The following is a 21,392-nucleotide window of genomic DNA, read 5'->3' as shown; positions in this document are numbered from 1 at the left end:
GGCTAGTTTTGTCTTGGCCAGAGCCGTGACTAAGCTTGTTCTGGGAGAGGCCAACACGATAGACAGATATACCTAGATAGATAGATAGAGGAAAGAGAAAGAGTGTGTGAGGCAGGCGTGCACAATGAAATGCGATGCGTGCGCATTGCGCAGCTGACTAAAGGCCTCAACTATTTGTAACGCGGCAAAAAGAAAGCAAAAAATTCTCCGGCCAAATGGGAAAAGCAAAAACAGCAAAAGCAAAGCAAAGCAAGCAAACACGCCATATAACAATTTTGACAATTTTTAGGAGGGGAACCATCAAGTTTACATGGAGCAAACGAGTTCGCATTACAAAAATGACTCATCATCTATGTAGATGCGAGCAGCAGATGAAGTCGAGAAGCAGAAGAAGCAGAAGAAGAAGAAGAAGAAGATGCTACAACAGCAGCCGCAGCAAAAATGTTGATCTAACTCGTTTTGATAATTTTTGTGTTTAAGCCGATTTCCAAATGTTTTAAATGTCATACGGGAAAGTTGCAATCAATGTGGACTATCAATAGATTTAAGTGTTTTCAGAAATCGAAATTAAGTTGTCAACTTCTCACTTTCTAGCAATGCCTTAGGTTGCTAAAAATGTGAAATACATAAATTGCTTGCTGATGAAATTGAAAATGAGAACAGCAATTGATATGCCAGGTTTTTTAATATTTAGATTTAAATGAATTGCTTCCTCATTAAAAGAATACTTTATTTAAATGCGATTATTCACATTGATAGTCAGTTACATTGTTACATTGATGCGATCTGCACCTATAAATCGCTTTTAATTTCATTCACTGGTAAATCCCTATTAAACAAGTAAGTCAGCTACAGTTGAGTGTGCTCGACTGTGAGATACCATACAAAAATATACTGTAAGGTATATTTGGTCATATGTATATCAAAAGGAGAGACACCTGCAATCAATTTAATAAGAAGAGCAAAAAAATGGTCTATGATTATAAAAATAAACCTATTTATTATACTAAAATATTCAAGAATATACCGAATTATATATTTGGTATATGAATACGGGAAAGTGGACAGACGGACAAATGGACATGACTATAGATTACGATTGTAGACGCTAAATAAGATTATGAAATGTCTCCTTCTATCTGTTGCACAAAGTTATAACGCCCTTATACACTATGGGTAGTGGGTATAAAGCAAAACCTGCTAGGCTTTCAGTGTCAACCCTTTTGAGGTCATTAAGTCGCATAAACAATCGTCGTGTCGATTGCATTCTAAGAATCGTTTAGACAGCGTATTAGCAACTGTCCCTTGGCACAAGTCGCATTAACATTAGCATAACAATTAGTTAGTTAGACCTTAGCTAAGTACATTGTAAATGAGAAAAGCAAAGCACACACAATATTTTGCCACACTGTGCACACACAAAAACCTAGTTTTGATTGCACTACGCAAATCATGGATTATAATTTTTACCCGTTTTTATTTTGTTTATATTTTTCGTCACAAGGCAACAGACAACCGCAGTCAACACCAACACATGGTGCGGCCGTCTTCAGTGTCGACGAGTCATGAATAAAAAATTACAACAACAGCAACAAAAAAGCAAAAGTATAAAAAAGAGGCAAAAAAAAACTAGAACAATTTGTTTCGAGCATTTTGCGCACAATGAACAAAGCGAGGCAATTGCTTTGTGCATGATTTCATTTTAATTAAATTATGTTTCTTATTGTTGTTGTTGTAGTTGTTTGGTTGTTGGTGTTTTTGTTGCTATTATAATTGCATGCAAACAATGCGAGACGAGCACTTGGTCGGGTTCTCCTCCTCCATCTCTTCCCTCTTCGAGGAGGAGATGTGCACAATTTGTTAGCCATGCAGCGCATTTGGTATTGCGAGTACTCGTATTTGTGGCAGCTGCTTCACATTGTTGTTTTTGTTGCTGTTGATGTTGTTGTACATGCTGCCAAGGTCAAGTTGGGCAATTATCATAATTTTTTTGCGCGCGCGCTTTTTTGGCCACGTTAATGGCACTTAGCTTAACTGCGAGACGTTGCGATGAAACTGGAGTAAACGTGCCTTTAATTTATCTACCATTCATATATATAGTATAATAATTTTTAATTTTTTTGTTTAACTGAATTATTTTTAATAATTTCATATTCATAATGAGCGCGAATTTTGATATATCTTATGCCATTGCATCATCATCATCATCATCGCATGCGATGAAATATTAAAAATTCTACTTGCTATTTTAGCTTGACTTAAGGTTAACAACAAATAACACAACAGCAGCAGCAACAACAACTAAAAGCAGCTATAATTAATCACACACAAAATCAACAAGATCCAAAAATATATTTTTGTACTGTCAGTTTTGATGACGACGCGGGAAATATTTGCGCTGAACTGAACAGATCAACTGATTTGTGCATACCCTGTAAATATAGATAAATTAGAAACTAGATCAGATTGATTTATGCTTCTAAACAAGAAATACTCACAGTATGTTATTTGATTTATGAAAACAAGAGTTTGTTCATTTAATATGCAGACAAATTTCTTAATTGAAATTATCGCAAAAATGTAAATCACAGCAAATTTCTACGTCGCGTATTCCCATAAACTTGTTTTGTTTTCATTATTGGGGTACTTTTTCTTAAACATACTAAGCGCAAAATATACCAACTAATTAAAATAAATTGGCTACACAGCAAAGCGGACAACTGAATTGCAGTCGAACTCATCAATATGCTCAAACAATAAGATGGAGGAGGGTGAAATGTTTGCTTAGGAGGGGAGAGCGGGTCGGAGGTTGCTTAACAAATTGCACACAAACACAGCGAGAGAATGAGAAAGAAGCAACAAATATAAAAAAAAAATATTAAACAAATTGGATAGCAAAATACTAACAGCAAAAAGTATTTTATTATGCATAAAAAATTCAAATTGCATTGTTTTTAGTATTTTGTATTTGATATTTTTAGCTAATTTGTTGTTGTCTTCTTCTGTGTGTGTGTATTTAATTTATAACACTTTCACTTAATAGCCACTAATTGTGGCTCCAACATTTTGGTAGCTGTGTGCTCCGTAGAATTATGCAACAAGTTATAAATTTTGGAAGCAAACCTGTACCCAAATTAGTGGGTCGCTTGAAAAGATGATCAAATGGGCTTCTTTGTTTTTTTCTTTTATTTTTTTGTGTTGGTATCTTTCTCTTCTTTTATTTTAATGAAGTCATTCGATAAATATGAAACATGATATGCTTAAACAGTGGCATTTAATGAGCTTCTTTTATTTTCTATTTGTTATTCACGCATAGCAGAACTTAATTGAGTGACAGAGTTTAAAAATAAACCTAATTTTTATTTTATTTAAATTGAGCAGTGTTTATCGAAATTATGAAGGTCCATAAAAACTTAAAGCTTAAATTATAATTGGAAACTAGAGATTACAAGCGATTATCTTATATCTATTTTTGAATAATATTTAAAATAACTTACAAAATGTATTAATGTGAATAGCTGCTTAATTTTCATTAGCATAAAAATTATGAATTTAAATAATCAAATTTATAAAGTACCAGTTAATTTTTATTAAGAAAAGTCTTATTTTATTTTTAAGAGCCAGTAGCAAACATGATATATGAAACGATGATGATTGATATACCAAATATGTGCACGGTATTATTCAGTATATTTTTCAAGTATAATACCGCACTGTTTTGCTTTTAATCAAAATTTGTAGAGGGCATCTCACAGTTGAACACACATCACTGCAGCTTTCTCACATGTTTTTTTTTTTGAGATGTCTGTCAAAATATATAAAAAGAGTTAATCAAATCAATAACAAATGAGTTAAAGAGTTACAAACGATAGTACAATTCAGTCAACCCACGTTTTGGGGGATTTTTTTGATTACTAAAATTAAAGCGAACTCGCAAATCATTCGCTGACACTTGAAGCAAATTCTAACACGACTCACAAACAAGTTCAAGTAACGTACGTAAATTCAATAGAATGCACTATATATATTTTTCTATATAGCTATATTCTTATTCATATATGGGGAGTTGTATATTGTGTGTAAATCAGGCAAATGCCGGCTAATCTCCAAAGTGTAGCTAACGAACAGCAGAAGCTACAATGCAGAACACGCTATCTTCCCTCTCTCTTTCTCTCGGTCTTTTTCGCTCTCTCTCTGTCTATGTTCTCTCTCTCACTCTCACATCTATCTTGCTCGCTCTTTGGCAAGTGGAATGTGTCGTTGTGTCTGTTGTAAAATAAATGTTTATTGCTTTTTAATATTGCACATTGTCTGCATAAATTTCACGCGACTCAGACGTACTGGAAGAGAGAGGGGGAAGGGGGCTGATCGCAGGCTGTGCAACTTTGTTATTATTCTTTCTGATTCTCGTATTCTTCGACTGCTTCTTCTTCTTCTTGTTGTGCTTGTGATTTAAAATCAAACAAAATCTGCTGCCAATCCACAAGTTGTTGAAACTTGAAACTCATAATTTTTAATTTATTTTATGTGATTTTTATTTGTCGATTAATCCCAAGCAACAACAGCCACAAACAGCGCGCCCGACGACGCTTTATGAAACCTAAACGTACAAAATTTATTTCCTACCCAAACTCAACGCTCTCGAACCTCGCGACAGCGACTCCAACTTCAACTCTTAAAGCCAGAGCCAGGGACAGAGACGAGGATCGATCGAGGCGGCTGTTTGGATGGGGAGGGGGAGGAGGAGGATCGAGCAAAACTCAACACATAACACGAAATCAGATTAGCATGTTTTACAGGCACCGAAACAAGCCAAAAGGAACTGAGCGAACTAAGCCAATTGCTGGTACGCCACTTGGTCTGCTGCTGCTCCTGCTGTTGCTCTTGCTGTGGCGGTGGCTGAAGCGGTGGTGCATTCTTTTGGGGCCACCACAGGTTCGCAGGTCTGTCTCAGATTGGCCAAAAGTGAATGTGTTGAATGTGCTTTCTCTACTTTGTAATGTGCCAATTGTTTGGACAGATGGGAAAAATTATTGCCGCCAATTGGCAGTGGGGCAATTGCAGCTATAAAACATAAATCCCAGCAACTCCAACAACAACAACAACAAATAATAATAAAACTAAAGCTGAGCGCAGTCGACTGCTTTGGTTTTTGTTCAGCTGCCACCTGTTGAAAGCAGCTGGAATAATTTCTTTATAATGAGAACTAAAGAATTGTTCAATGCTTGCTGAGTTTTAACTATTCATATTGATTTATGATTTTTAAATTTACTCGGAAATTAAATATAATTAAAAGTTTGACATGTGAGTGTTTGCTAACTCTAAAAGTAAAATCTAGATTTGAAGACTTTAAAATCTATGTCGAAACAAGATTAGGAAACGCAGAATCCTATATTTATAATTTATAAATTCATGATTTATTCGCAAATTAAACCTAATTAAATTTTGAGGCAGAGAAGAATTTTAAATCAATAATTATATATTTCTTATATATTCCGAAATTTGTATTATTTACAATTTTCATGTACACATTTATAAATACATATGTAATTCATATTATATATGTACAAAAATATTTTGCTGCAATCCTTAATTATGAGTTGAAAAATATTGATTTACAATTTTTTGATTTATTCGAAAATTTATTACTACTGTAAATATTTTTTGAACATTAACATCTTTGATGAAATGTTAATAAAGCAATCAAAATGTAGATGAAGATTTCTCAATAGCAATAAATTTGTTGATAAGTTTTTATACCCGCTACCCATAGGGTAGAAGGGTATTATAACTTTGTGCCGACAGGAAATGTATGTAACAGGTAGAAGGAGGCTTCTCCGACCCTATAAAGTATATATATTCTTGATCAGCGTCAACAGCCGAGACGATATAGCCATGTCCGTCTGTCCGTCTGTCCGTCCGTCCGTCTGTCCGTCTGTCCGTATGAGCACCTAGATCTCAGAGACTATAAGAGATAGAGCTATAATTTTTTTTCGACAGCATTTGTTATGTTTGCACGCAGATCAAGTTTGTTTCAAATTTTTGCCACGCCCACTTCCGCCCCTGCAAATCAAAAAAATCGAATAACAAGCGTAATTTTAAAGCTAGAGTTACGAATTTTGGTATATACAGTAATAACTATAGTAGTTATGATCCCTGAAAATTTAGTTGCGATCAGAAAAAAATTGTGGAAGTAATTAAAGAAATACTTTTGTATGGGCAAAAACGCCTACTTACTAGGGGTCTGAGTTGCTTTGGCTGAAAATCTGGTATATTGTGCCGTCTATGGTATATTTTGAATGCGGTACTATATCGATATACCACATATACCATTTGGTATATTTTTAGTATTTTTTGCAGTATATTTGGTATATTTTGAGAATAATACCGCAAAATATATTACTTTTATTCAAAATGGGTAGCGGGTATCTCACAGTCGAGTACACTCGACTGTAGCTTTCTTACTTGTTTGAATAATAAGCAATAAACATTAACTACATTTTTATTTTACAAATAATTATTCATAAAAACCTTAAAACTGAACAATAATTTTAATAGTATTATATAAAATTTTGTTTTTATTCAAAAACATGTGTCAAATTTTTTCTAAATAAATTTTGAAACTGAGCTACATTTTTGATTACATTTTTGTTTTTAAATCTTAAAAAATTACAAATTAAAAGTTGTATTAAATTCGTTATTTTTGGAATTTTAAGTTAAAAGAAAGCTATAATTTAATTTATATTTATACAGAAAGTTGTACTAAGATTTGTCTTATAAACTGAGCTTTATTGAATTTTTGTTTTAATTTCTAAAAAAAATGTCATATTTTATAAAAAGAAATGTTGATAAATATAGTACGCAATTTTTTTAATTTAATTTTTAAAAAGATGAGCTATAATTTATATTATATTTAAAATCAAAAATTTTCACAAAGTTTTGTCTAACATTTGGCAACTTGAATGTATCTTCTTTGACCATATACAATCGTCAGCTTCTGGGAGGGAGTTGTGCTGGCAAATTGTCAAGCATATCGTAAGCGAGGGCAAGATCTGACGCAACAATATGTTTATTTCCTTTGTGGCATATCTGCATGCCACACGTTTGCCTGATCTGGGTTGGCCACAGTCAACACAACAACTCAAGTCAAGTCTCCCACGGGCATGGCCTTTGCTTTGTATGTGTGTGTGTGTGTGTGTGTGCGTGTCAAGAAAACATTGCTCCAGTTAAAGCTGCAAGTGCACAAGGCGAAGGCTCTCCCTCCCCTCCCTGAAACTTAGAATAAATAAAAACCAAACAAAGCTGGCGACCTAACAGCAACAGCAACAATGATGGCAATTTGTTGATAAACATTTCGCTCGCAATAAATAAACAAATATACGACGAGTGCTCGTAGCAGCACAAGTTGTGTGCGCCTATTGCCTGGAACAGTTCAAAGGAACTCGCAGCGTAGATTGCCAAGGCATGTTGCAACAGGCAACAGGCGCAAGGTGGCAAGGGGCAAACGTCGCATCGCGTTTGCAACTTGCAACAGGCCATATAAATGCAAATGCTCTACACGCTGCTTGTTTGCTCGCCTGCCACGCTCGTTTTTTTTATTTTTTTTTCTTCCTGCGCTGCTCTGGGGCAATTTTTCATTTGATTTCATCTTCATATTTTATTATGCCCCAGACCCAAAGCCAAGCAAGGAAGGCAACCACCAAACGCTGTCCATTTCCATTCGTTTTGCCTTTTTTTTCCTTTTTACTTGCCATTTTTTTTTTCGTTTTTTTGTTGATACCAATTTTGCGATATGACAAACTATGTTTGCATTTTAATTTTTAATGCGTGTGAATTTTGCTAGCGGCGCACTTGCTCTCAGTTCTCTCTCAGCTTTTGCAATTGGATTTGGTTTTGGATTCGTATTTGGGGATGGAGAGCGATAGATGCTCGTGTCATGATTTGCTGTTTGCTTTTAATTGAAATTTTATGAATTTATTGCTTTCGTTTTGTTTTCCTTTTCTCTTACTTTTATTGCGCGCAATGAGAGCGAGAGAGATAGACACTAACACTCGTATGCTATTACTTATATGTACGTATTTTCATTTGCAATTTTCTGCTCCGTTTTTCTTTTCATGTACTCGCAGATGAATCAGACGTGCAAGGTCTGTGGAGAGCCGGCGGCTGGATTTCATTTCGGCGCATTCACATGCGAAGGTTGTAAGGTGAGTTGAAAGGGTTCAATCTGATATGCCTCTAGCGAGTGCATGCCACGTAGAATGTGCATAGCATATTGATCATACGACATGTGGTACCAAAAGTTGCTCACAAATTTGTTTTATTTTGAAGAATTTTAGTTAACATTTTAATACTTTGATGTTGAATGCTATTTTATTAGAAGTAAAGTATAGATTGAGTAGCCAATCGAATCTTTATTTAAAAGTTATTAATGAGTTATCGAAATTTCGAAATTTCGATAGTAACCCAAAGTTGACTTTCTTTAACATAGTTTAGTTAAAAATACAATATTGTTAAACATTATAATAATATAAATTTATCCATATTTGAATGAATTAAGCAGTTTATTACTGAATGTTAAATTTAAAACTAAGATACATAAGCCTAATCGATAAACGAGTTATCGGTATTGCCGATAGTAATCTAAAGTAAAATTTTCTTAGCAAAGTTTTAAAGGGTTCATTAAAAAGTGAAGTACTATAATATATCAATGTTAAATGGTAAATTAGAAACATATAAGAACAATCTAATTTACATTAACTGCATCATCAATATATGTAATAAATAGTTGGCTTTTTAGAAGAGTTTAAAGATTGATTATTTAAAAATGAGATAATATACATTTTAATGTTAATACTTGATATCCACACTAGACTCAATTACATATCAAGATGTATAGACAGAAAATGTATTGGTACATGAGTTGTAGAGACTATCGATACTAATCATATTTATTGCGCCAGCTACAGTTGATGCACAAATATATGGAAATTATCGAATGGCCTCATCAACATTCTTTGGACGTTTTTTATTGAGAAAATCGATTACATCTTTTAGTATTGCAGTAAATTTGGCGATTGTATGTCACACGTTAAAAAATATTTAATTAATACCCAAAATTTTAAGTATTATCGATAACTTATATGTGTCTTGCTACAACTGTTATTTATGCTTCAGTTATCAACATTTTTTCGTTTGTCATAAATTGTAACATTACAATTTATGGATCGCAATTCATACTATCGAAAGTTTTAATTAAATCGCATTTATTTACTGCACTTAAAATTGCCGATTGCCAACTTTTACTATCGTTTCACTAATCAAATCAATGCATTGATGGCACAGCTTCCAATCATTTTTTGTTGGTTTGTTACTTCTGGCTAGAAATCGAATAGCTTCGCAAATAAAAGCACCGTCATAATAATAATAGTAATAATCGAGGCTGCGGCGCCTCCCTGCCAATAATATGAATAATAGTTATCGATCGCTATTGGCATTCCATAATAAATCGCATCGGCGCATCGTGACAAAGCCGTAGAGTAAATGGTGCCATAGCAAACTGGAATGTTGAGTTCATTACGAGCAATATCAATCGCACAACAACAACAGCAACAACAGCACAGAGATAAACGACAACAAAGAACGCCTCAGGCTAAGGTCAAAGTTAAACAACAATACAAAAGAAGAAGAGAAAAAGAGCGCTCCACAAAATGCATAATTGATTTAAACACGAGTACTTTAGACAGCCCTGTTGCGATGGGGGTGGGAAAGTAGAAGAAGAAGACGAAGAAGAAGAGGGAAAAGGTCAACTAACGTACAATTTGTGGGTCAACATTATTTGATTTGTGCGCGATCGCGTGGGTCGACTAATTTGACGCCCTCCGAGAAGAAGAGATTCACCAAAAGCCAAGCGAAGCGAAGCGCAACAGAGGAGGTTAAGCAAACAAAAGTGAATTCGCCTTGGCGCATTGAAATTGTGCTTAGCAAATGTTTCGTCCGGTTCTGCTGCTCTGTCAAATGAAACTGAAAACTTAAAGAAGAAGGCAGAAGGTAGACGGCAGAAGAGCAGCAAAAAGTCTACACACCATATACATATACTATAGTTTGTATATTCTACTACTCGTAGTTGTATCCTCCATTTCCATTTCCGACCCAGTAATCTTGATGCCCAATTAACCTTAAAAGTGGATTTTGTGCATTGTTTTTGTGTTTCGTCGTCGAACTCCACCTACGACAAACACAAAACACACAACAGAACTCGAACTGAAACTGAAACCGAAACCGAAACCGAAGTTGAAGTTGAAGCAGAGGCTGCAACTGCAGCTGACTGAATACTGACAGACATGACTGTCTGCCCAACAGTCTGTCTGTCTATTGTCCATACGCCAACTTGATTGCAGCGCTGCGCGGTGATTTACGGCCAACATTGCAAGTTGGCATAAGTGTTGCACAGCCTATAACCTTTGCAACATGCTGCGACGTCTCTCAGCAACAGCGAGAGCAACAGCAACGGCAACATGTTGTAGTCATTTTCGTGCCGCATTGAATTAAATTGTTTGTTTGCTTTGTTGCAATTGATTGTGCCCCAGCCAACGGTTAATGGTGTAGGTGGATGGTGCATGTTCCATGTTGTTGTTGTCGAAGAGCAGCAAGCAGCAACAGTTGCTGATGAATCATCAGAAAATTTAATGAGATATTTGTGTATTGAATGACATCATGGCAGCCAAACTTTGAGAGAGCTTGAACTTCAATCTATGTTACTCGCATATCGCATCGATTTTGAGTATCTTTGCTCTAACTAGTGGCGCCCTCTATTGCTGAAGGAAATCTTTGCAAATACTTTTACAGTCGAGTTGAAAGTAAAGCAACAATGGATCAATGATTGAACAAATAGATCGCATAGTTGCCAGAAGCAGCATGTCAACAATGGTCTAAGGCTAAAAGGATACTTCACCTCAAGTTGTAATTGAGAGATGAGTGCAGCGCGCTGCAGTTGAGTGCGTGAGTGCATGAGTGAATGCACTCAAGTGCAGATCAAATGCCAAATCTTTTTTTTGCCCAGTGTTGAGCCAAGCAATTCAACATCAATCAGCAGGTGTTAAAAGTGTGATCAACAAGGACTTGAGTACGCAGAGAAAAACTATAAAAGTGCAACAAACTTAAAAGCGTTATTATTAATACAAAAATAGTTCTTTAATATTCTTTGTGGATTTTTTTTACGGTATGACTTACAGAATTTTCAAAACTGAAAATAAGTTTATTTGCAATTCACAATAAATGTAGCTTTAAATTTAAGCAAGTTTCTTTAATACTTAAATAATTTAGTATATACTTTTATGAGGAAATTATTTTAATTATTGCATAATTTAAAGATCGTTCAAATACTCGAAACTAATATACCGAAATAATACTAAAATTTATAAAAAATGCTTATAATAGAATACCACGACAATGAAAATATACCATAGGTGTCAAACAATTTTCCAGATTGTCTTATAAACTAACATTTAGCTTTTTTTTTCTGAACTTCCATGAGTCAGTAGTTATTAATAATAACTTATTATGTGTAGCATATACTACAGTATTTTAAATAATAGCATACCACGATATTTAAAATACACCGAAGAGAACAAAATATACCAGATTTTCTAATAATTCCAACACATTGAGTTTTCACATATTTTTATCTAAGCATTCATCAGTCATTAGTAATTAATAATATCTTTTTATATGAAACGTCTATTTTCAGTATCAGTATTTCCATAATAAATCTTTATGTTCAGATATTGGGAGCATTCTACATGCATGTTTAAAATCATACATATATGTACATAATTGTTGAGATACATATGAAAAGAGGAATTATTCTTTTATCACAAGCCTTGTCATAATATTATTATTAAGTTTACCTCATCCACAACCAATATATACTAAATCTTCCCCATTTTCTCCCCCTCTTTCACTTTCAGTCCTTCTTCGGCCGCTCGTACAACAATCTGTCCTCGATTTCGGACTGCAAGAACAACGGCGAATGCATCATCAACAAGAAGAACCGCACCGCGTGCAAAGCGTGTCGCCTGAAGAAGTGCCTCATGGTGGGCATGTCGAAGAGCGGCTCACGCTACGGCCGCCGCTCCAACTGGTTCAAGATCCACTGTCTGCTGCAGGAGCAGCAGCAGCAGGCGGTGGCTGCAATGGCGGCGCATCACAACAGCCAGCAGGCGGGAGGCGCAGGCAGCGCGGGACTTGGCGGTGCTGGAAGTGCCACAGCCAATGGATGTGTGAAGTCGATGGGTGGCGTGCCAACGCCGTCGGCAGCAGCTGCCGCACTCGGTATGCTGGGGCATGCAACGGGCGGCTATCCGGGATTGTATGCAGCGGGGCCGCCACGCAGCAAGGAGGAGCTGATGATGCTGGGACTGGACGGGAGTGGGGACTATGGGGGCATTAAGCATCCTTCGCTGGTGGCCTCGCCATCGGTGAGTTCACCCGATTCCCACAACTCCGACAGCTCCGTTGAGGTGAGCAGCGTGCGTGGCAACTCGCTGTTGCAGCTTGGTGGTGGCAAGCACAATGCCACAGGCGTTGGTGCAGCAGGCGATGCAGCAGCTGGTGGCCAGCAGGCAACTGGTGGTGGCACAGCTCCTGGACGACCGCCACAACAGTTGCGCAAGGATCTGGCGCCATTCTTGCCGTTGCCGTTCCCCGGGCTTGCCTCGATGCCAGTGATGCCGCCGCCCGCCTTTTTGCCACCCTCACATCTGCTCTTCCCCGGCTACCATCCTGCGCTCTACTCCCACCACCAGAGCCTGCTCAAGCCGACGCCCGAGCAGCAGCAGGCAGCGGTTGCGGCTGCTGCGGTGCAACATCTCTTCAACAGCAGCAATGCGAGCGGGCAACGCTTTGGGCCGCAGTTGCATGCCACATCGCCGTTTGCAGGCCACAAAGAAGAGGCCGCTGCAATTAGTCCCAATCACACCAACAACAACAACAATCACCTAATGCCCAACGGCGGCAAGACGACGACGATGACGACGGCCTCGAGTGCTGCTGATGAGTTAACCAAGCGTTTCTATCTGGATGCAGTGCTCAAGTCGCAGCAGCACAGTCCGCCGCCGTTGGCCACCAAGCTGCCGCCGCACAGCAAGCAGGATTACTCCATCTCGGCACTTGTCACGCCCAATTCGGAGAGTGGGCGCGATCGTGTAAAGAGCCGACAGAGCAACGGCGACCCGGAGGATGATGAGGAGCATGAGAGACGCAGTGATAAGGCCGCGGAGGAGGAAGAACACGATGTGGACGAGGAGGATGAGGAGGATCTGGTGGTGTCCATGACGCCGCCACGTTCGCCAGCGCAACAGCAGCAGCAACAGGCGGAGGAGCAACTTGAGCCGGAGCCGTTGCATGTGCAGAGCGCAGCACAGGATAATCCCATAGATCTGAGCATGAAGACGACGGGCAGCTCGGCCAGCAGCAGCAGTTGTCAGGATGTCGACACTGAGCTCTATAGTGACAATGAGGCAGCGTCAGAAAGTCACAAGGTTAACACACCTGACGAGGAGGAAGAGCAGAAGGGGAAAGAGACAGAGCCAGAGGAGGAGGAGGAAGAGGAGGAAGCAGCGCAACCAGAGCTCGAGGATAACAGCACATCGGAGACGGTCAAGACCAGCATTGAGCAATCTCACAAGCTCAACAACAACAACAATAACAACAACAATAATAACAACAACAACAACAATAGCAACACCAGTGATAACGAGGCAAGCGATAACATTAAACGCAAACTGAATGAACTCATCCAGGAATCAAATGCCTCGAATGCCTCAAAGCGTCTGCGCTTGGATTCGCCACCAAATCTGAGTGTCAAATTGGCCACCTCAAACGCACTCGATCTAACCACCAAGGTCTGACCATAGACCATAAAAAGAAGATCGCTTATCGTGCAGCAAAATGGCGACAATCATCGCGTATTTTGTTGAACACTATGCAACAAACATTTTGGCACAAGCTGCAGGTTAAGTTTTTCAACTATATCGTTAATGATTTCAAGATTTTAAGAACTTATTGTGAAATACAAGTGCAAAACTTGTACAACATAATTTTCCTAATTTGAGATTCTTATTTTATTTTACACGTTTTTTATCATACACAAAAACCAAAATACAAACAATGTATATTATACAAAATTATTTTCAAAATTGAATTTAAAAAGTTTGTTATATACATTTAAAGCACTTTAAGCAATTAATCAAAAATGCCAAATTAGAACAATTCAAATTGCTAACAAAAAAAAAAATTATCATACATCTACATTATTTTAGGTATAAAGCAAGCGCGTTCAAAAATGTTGTTGCATAGTGTGATTTATAGTATAGTATATGGAATGCCCTTAAATCAAACCGCGTCCCCGTGCCCCCTTACCACTATGCCAAATACAATTTAAAACACAAAAAAAAAAAACACAAAACAAAAACAACAAGCCGAGATCGAGATGTGAAGATCGCGCGTTCAATGTTAAGAACGCGGATCGTGCCGTTTTTAAAGATATTATCACATCGTTTAAAACAACTAACTAAATGGCAAATATATGCAAAAGGCGCCGCCGTCGAAAGATGGACAGAGAGATGCGGAATTAGCATATGTGAACCGAAAAGTATAACAAACGGTGAGCGAGTGGCGAGTTCTCCTTAATTAGATGCAACGAATTATAAACAAATATCTCGAGTATTTTAGAACGATGACAACAAAGAATGAAATCGAATCGAATCGAATCGAAATCGTATCGAAACGATTCCAAATCAAATGAAATGAGACCAGCCTAAATTGTTGCAAATTATGCAAGACAGCTTATCTGTATCGTTTGCATAATATCGTGTCGTAGTGGAATTTATAATTTATAAGCAACGTTTTTCATTATAGTATAGTTATACTACTATATAGCATAATATATGTTACTTATTATACTACTTGTATTGTGTATCGCGTGTGTATCGCATTGAATAGAATACCTAAAGTTTCTTAATAGACATACGACTATTCCAAGTATTTCATAGATCGTAAATAAATGTATCTTCTTTATAGCGAATTTCAACTTTAAACTATTGTATTCGATTGCTTTAGTTCTCGAGTTATTAGTCACAATTAGCAAATTTGTATCTTTAGCCTTATACCTATTATATCATTAATATATATAAATATATATACATATATCTAGCATAATACTACATATATTTAATAAATCAAATCAAAGCACCAAGTTGTATAGCATAAATTATTATTCTATTTGTATATTTTAGATCTTTACTTTTTGGTATACTACGATATTCTCTGTATTTCTTTCCTCCCTCCCTCTTCATGCTTCGTATGCAAATTGTGCGACGCAACATGAAAAGAATAATAAAAAAAAAAAAAAAAAAAAAAAACAACAAAATACAACAGAAAACATAGAAACTGAGAAAAATATTATTGATATTAAATAAACACAAATAAATATTTAGATGAACGACTTTGATGGGCCTTTTTATCAGCATTTTGGGTGCGTTTAAAGCCATGAGGAAGTGGGTCAAAGAGCACATCAATATGTACATACTTATTATAAGCTCTGATCTGGTATTTAACGACTGCGTTCAGTTAAGTCTATGGGAAAACTCTAAAATATGGGAGCTGCTCTAGAGAAAGTGCCGCGAACGAAGCGAGTGGAAATATTAGACAATAAAAAATATTAAAATTAAAATAATTAATTTGTTAATAAATACAAAAATGTTATAGAATGAAATTATTTTTTCTTGGCAAATTTAACAAAAAATTCGAATTTTTGGTTGCTTTTGAAGGATATTTGTTTTCAAATCTCTTTTATTTTATTATATTTATTTAACTCTACTTTATCTATTTTTGAAGTAATTTCATTTTATTTCAATTCATTTTGTTTCATTTAGTTTGGTTTTATTTCACTATATAATATTTAAATTCATACTATTTGCATTTAATTTCCTTTCATTTCATTACATCTAATTTTTATTTTCTTTCATTTCGTATCAATCCATTTAATTTTATTCCATTCCATTCCTTTTCATTCAATTTCATTATAAATCGTTTCACTGAATTTTATTCCATTTCATTACATTTAGTTCCATTTCATTGAATTTCATTGCATTCCTGCTTATTTTATTTCAATTTCATTATTATTTAATATATGTTTTAAATTTGATTTTATTGAGTGAATTTTGTTTATGTTTTATTTGATTATTTTTCAAATTGCTTGCAATTAAAGTTTTCTACTCAATTTATTAAGTGCTGCTCCAGTTTCTCAGCGCTAATCAAACCCCCCCTCAACGATCAGTGTCTGTATCTTTCTGGTTTTATCTACGAATCAGTCCCCAGGCAGTTGTCAGCAAGTGCAAACTGCAGTTCAGCGAAAAGAATTCCCACACAACAAAAGCTGAGAAGCCGATCGATTTTCTCAGCTCTCAACTCTCAGGCTCTCGATTCGGGGTAGCTCAGGAGCTGTTTGGCTGTTTAGCTATTTGGCTGCTGCTGCTCTTGGCTGTTGGCTGTGTCGATGTGCATACCAGAGGAGCCAATCAATCCGAAATCTATTTCAATCAATCTTTGCGTAATTGTAAATACTTTCAACATATTTCTCGCTTTTGCCTTGGGACTGACAGTTGGCGCGACGAGTTCGCGATGTGATGTGATGCGATGCGATTCAATGCGATCCGATGCGATGCGATGCGACGAGTCGACGGCAAATGGCGCGAAAATTATAGCAAATGCTTGAGCTTCAAGCTAGAGGAAGAAAGGTAGAAGGCAGAGAGGGGAGGGAGCAAGCAGCAAGACCTGAATTCGTTTCTATTTATTTCACACTTGAATTGATGCGCTGCAGCCGAGATTGACATTTTGCAAATGCTCACAGCATTGGCTCGAACCTCGGGGCCAGCTTGATAGCTTTGAAAGCAATTCCGGCGACTCAAGACCGAGCACAGAAGACGAAGACGAAGACGGAAGACTAGAAGACTGAAAGCCAGTCTGGCAGTCTAAAAAGACCCGATGATCGCAGACAGAAGCTAAGCGACAAATGCTGCCGACTTGGCTTGGCTTGCAGGCTTGGCCGCTGCCAAAGAGACGCGACTTGACGAGCTGACGGGCAACCCGGCAGCGGCAGCAGTACACAGACCCTGGCTGGCTGACACGGAAGAGACAAGAATGAGATGGAAAGGGAGGAGGAGGTGGAGGAAGAGGAGGTGTAACGTCCCCAGGCACATTGTCAGCACTGAATAGTAGTGCAAATAAATTTCAATTGCGAGACACATTCTCCCACTGACATTGTTTGACACCTTTGACTGCACACCAACACACACACACACACATACTCACACATCGATACCCAGCGAATTTGCATGCAAATGCGTTCAAGTAAGAGCAAGAGGTAAAAGACGAGGCAACTGCGAGGGGCTTGGGGCCGTCTTCAGGCTTATTGTTTGATCTGCACAGATTGGCCAACACCCAGCAGCGTTGTTTTTTTTCATTCTGTTTTTCTTCTTTCCATTTTGCTAACAAGCTGGCAAAAGCAGTTAAAACTTAAGCGACGCGTCGTCTTATGCCTCGTGGAGGTGCGACGCACCCAGCTTTAGCTTTAGCTTCAGCTACCAGCCTGAAAGTCAAATGCGACCTCATCTAATACTCCATTTATATGCTCCAAATCCATTAAGTGTTTTGCCGCTTTTATTTGCTACCCACACACATACACACATGGAGTAGAAGGGAGTCCGGGAGAGAGAAGGGAAGTCAGACTACACCCTAAACTCTTGTCGCGCATTTGGAACACTTTCCGCACCTACAACGTCAACTACAACAACAAAAACAACTACGGTGAAACATGCCAAAGTGCCATCAGTAAACCCATAAAAACTTCTTTAATGCACTAAAAGGGATTTTTTTAGTTCAAAGTTTTTATTTGCAATCGATTATTTGATAGATTGGCAGTAGATTTTGTAAAAGAAATTTGACAAAAATTAAGTGAATTGTTCTGAAAAGTGTAATAATAACAGCAGTCTCATTGTTATTAATTTTTATTTATCCATTATTTTATTATAAATTATACTGCTTAAATTTATAATTTCGTTGAATGAAACTCTAATCGTACATATTATTTTCACAAATTTTTTTATTTCCTAATTAATATTTATGTTAATAAAAAATATAAGTCAATGTAACGACTGAGCTGTCTCTTCTTTGCTTAGTTTCACACTTGATTAACATTACATTGAATAGCAACAATTCAATTAAAGGGTTGATTTTTTTTTTAATAAATTGCATGACTTTTAGTCAAAATATCTTACCAATTAAAGAAACACTTTATAATTAGCGACAGTTCACTGTATAAGAAATGACACCAACGCTGCCAGAAACTGGAGACTGGAACTCCCAGGTTGCCACACATACAGCACACGCATCATGTGTTGCATGAAACTGTAAAGATTTGCTCCAAGCCCCAGTTTTTTTTTTTTTTTTTTTGTAGCATGCTGTGCAACCGTATAAGTGTGTGTGTGTGTGTGTGTGTGTGTGTGTGAGTGAGTGTGTGCCAATATTAACACCTAACACCTAAGCAATGAACTGATCTGAAACCAGACGACGATGATGATCATGATGATGCGTTGAAAGACTCGAAGACTACTTTTAATGCATTTAACAAGCAGCTTCGATGGTGTGCGAGCACATCTATTGAACACTGTAATCAACACGCCCACATTTGGAACACCTTTTGCCCGATGTCAGTTGCCTGCTGCCAGTTGCCTGTTGCCAGTTGATAGTTGGACTATCCCCAGAAATGCCCAAGACCATGTGACCATATGAAAGTGGCTCTCAACTGGGTTAACAGTTGCGCAGCAAATGGAACGGAAGTCATTGAGGATAAGCGAATAAATTGGAAGGGGGGAAATATTTACGAGAGTACGACAAAACACTTTCAGCCTTGCAATCTGCGGGGGATCAATTTATGAAAAGTGTTCAAAAGCAGCCACATAAAAAGAAGGAGCTGAGACAGCTATCGAGAGAGAGCGGACAATTTTATAGCGAAGGTGAGTAAATTTTGTTGTGTAAGGTGAAAAGCAGGAGCATTAATATGTGAGTACGATATGTGAAATAAGAAGGTAAAAGTAAAGATAACACTCAATTAATGAACATATAACATAATAAATATAATACCAATATGTAAGTTTAAGTTGAAATTTATAACTTAACAAGAAACTCATTTATATTAAGCATCTTCATAAAATTACATTGGCGAATCACTCTTTAAGTGTGCTCGACTGTGATAAGAGCAACAGTGCGGTATTATTCTAAAAAATATACCAAATTTATAATACCAAAGAATTCCTAAAATGTATTAAAGATTACTTACTTGGTATATTTAAATAATACTATATTTAAATATATATTTAATATAATAATACCATATTTAAATATACCATAGAGTTCAAAATATTCCCGATTTTTCAAACGAAGAATCGGTTCCAGCAACAGTTTTTTATATAAAAATATACCAAATGTTATACTTGGCATATTACAAACATATTAGGGATATTCAAATATACCAGATTGTCCACTAAAACAACTAAGACCTGACTCCAGCAGTCGTTTATTGCTATATATAATAATTATATAAAGCAATTAATCCATACTAATAATTACTATACAAAACAGAAATCCGAAATTTCAATAAATAAAAATAATTCAATTATTTTCCGATATATACCATCACATCAAGTTTATTTTTACCACAAATTAAGCTGAAAATGTGCACTGTCTAACCAACGAAATATACAATAAGATTATCGGATTCAAGTGACAACTCTATTGAAGATTATATTTCGAATGATAAACATTTGAAATTAATAAACAATTATAGTTTGTATTTCGAGGCAGACAGATAGTGTCAGAAATATGAAGTAGCTGCACTCAGCATCAGCATTAACATATTGATCACATTAAACGAAAACGCGATTAGAGACGTGAACAGTTCTTCAAGGCGTTTCCCAGTTCCCAGACCCAGACTCAGACACAGACACAACAACAAAAGCCACAGTTGATGATGGAGATGAAGATGGAGATGGAGTTGCGAGATGAAGATGGAGATGCGATGCGAGACGTAGATGTGGCTAAAGTCACAGCCTAAATGCCGCTAAGTGCCAAAATGACAAGCATGGCAAAAACGGTGGGGGATTCGGTGGGTTGGCTAGCTGGCTAGCTGATGCTGTTGCTGATGATGATGGTGGTTTGTGGCTGCGGCTGTGGCTGTGGCATGACTTTGCTCAATGCCAGGCGCGCATACCATGGCCACATTAACTACTCCATAAAAGGTGTAAAGAAATCACTTAAGTACTTGTATGTCACTCCTTTGTCAAAGTAAATCATAGTGCGGTACCGTCCGGACGGGTTTTTATAGCCAGTCAACCCAGTCAGCAGTCAACAGTCGGACCACAGCAACAACAACAACAACAGGGCCAAAAACCCCAAACTGAAAGCCAAAACCAAAACCCCAAAGCCAAATCTAAAGATATAGATGGAGATAGAGCTTCACACAGCAGCTGAGCTGAGTTGAGCTGAGCTGAGTGAACACTGAGCACAATTTATAGAAATATATGTACAAGTATAAAATATAGGCGTAGAATGCTTTGGGTTATAAAGAATAAACGGGGGAGTTTTATTGACAGCCGCAATTACCACATAATCATGCAACAAATATGATGCTTGGATGGCAGGCAGCACGTTGATGACGTTGCGTTGTGGCAGATAGATAGACCATGAAGTAGTCCCAGCCAAAACGTGCTGATCCATTACGGAAGGTGGGGAGCGTGAGAGAGAGACAGAGGGAGAGAGAGGGAGGGGGGGAGACAAGCAGTGTAACAAAGCGACAATCACAGCGAAGCACAGCAACAACAACAACACCAGCTACATTTTGTCTAGACTTATTGAGTGATCGTGGCAGGAGCCAAGACCAACAACCACAAGAAGGCGCAGCCGTTTTTTTAATGGGGTGGCAATCACTTGGACAAGCAGACAGATCGACTGAGACCAACAACAGCAACAGCAACAACAGCAACAAGAGGAGAGCTGCCTCCTCGCTCAAATTATGGTCAAGAGGCAAGAAGTTGCCAACAGGCCCGTTGCAGTTGCAAGTTGCCAGTTGCCAGCAGTCAGCAGCCTCGTTTTGTGCTCTGAACTGGGTTGGCAGATACTTAAGAAATATGTTATTAAATAATAATGGAGTGCGTGGTTAATAGATACAACAGGCGAACAGGCAACCGGGCAACAGCAACAACAACTGCAACAGCAACTCTGTTGCAGTCGCAACTGCAGCCGCAGCCGAGCTGCAACAGTGTGAAAGAAGTGTGCGG

General features: G+C 37.4%; 2 protein-coding genes across 3 annotated transcripts in view; one reads left to right on the top strand and one right to left on the bottom strand.

The window, feature by feature from the left end:
* The window catches only part of LOC117570696 (knirps-related protein), a 32,968-nt gene extending 17,475 nt beyond the window's left edge, over positions 1-15,493 (top strand). Inside the window, exons 3-4 of the mRNA XM_034252499.2 lie at positions 8,127-8,204; positions 11,967-15,493. Of these exons, the coding sequence (XP_034108390.1) occupies positions 8,127-8,204; positions 11,967-13,907 (2,019 nt within the window). The 3' untranslated portion in view covers positions 13,908-15,493. The remainder of the gene's footprint in view (positions 1-8,126; positions 8,205-11,966) is intronic.
* The window catches only part of LOC117571690 (transcription factor SPT20 homolog), a 144,741-nt gene that overhangs the window by 44,372 nt on the left and 78,977 nt on the right, over positions 1-21,392 (bottom strand). The window lies entirely within an intron of this gene.

This window comes from Drosophila albomicans, chromosome 3 (genome assembly GCF_009650485.2).
Source record: "Drosophila albomicans strain 15112-1751.03 chromosome 3, ASM965048v2, whole genome shotgun sequence".
Taxonomy (NCBI): domain Eukaryota; kingdom Metazoa; phylum Arthropoda; class Insecta; order Diptera; family Drosophilidae; genus Drosophila; species Drosophila albomicans.
Note: the sequence above shows the minus strand (reverse complement) of the source record. Positions and strands in the feature narration are given on the sequence as shown.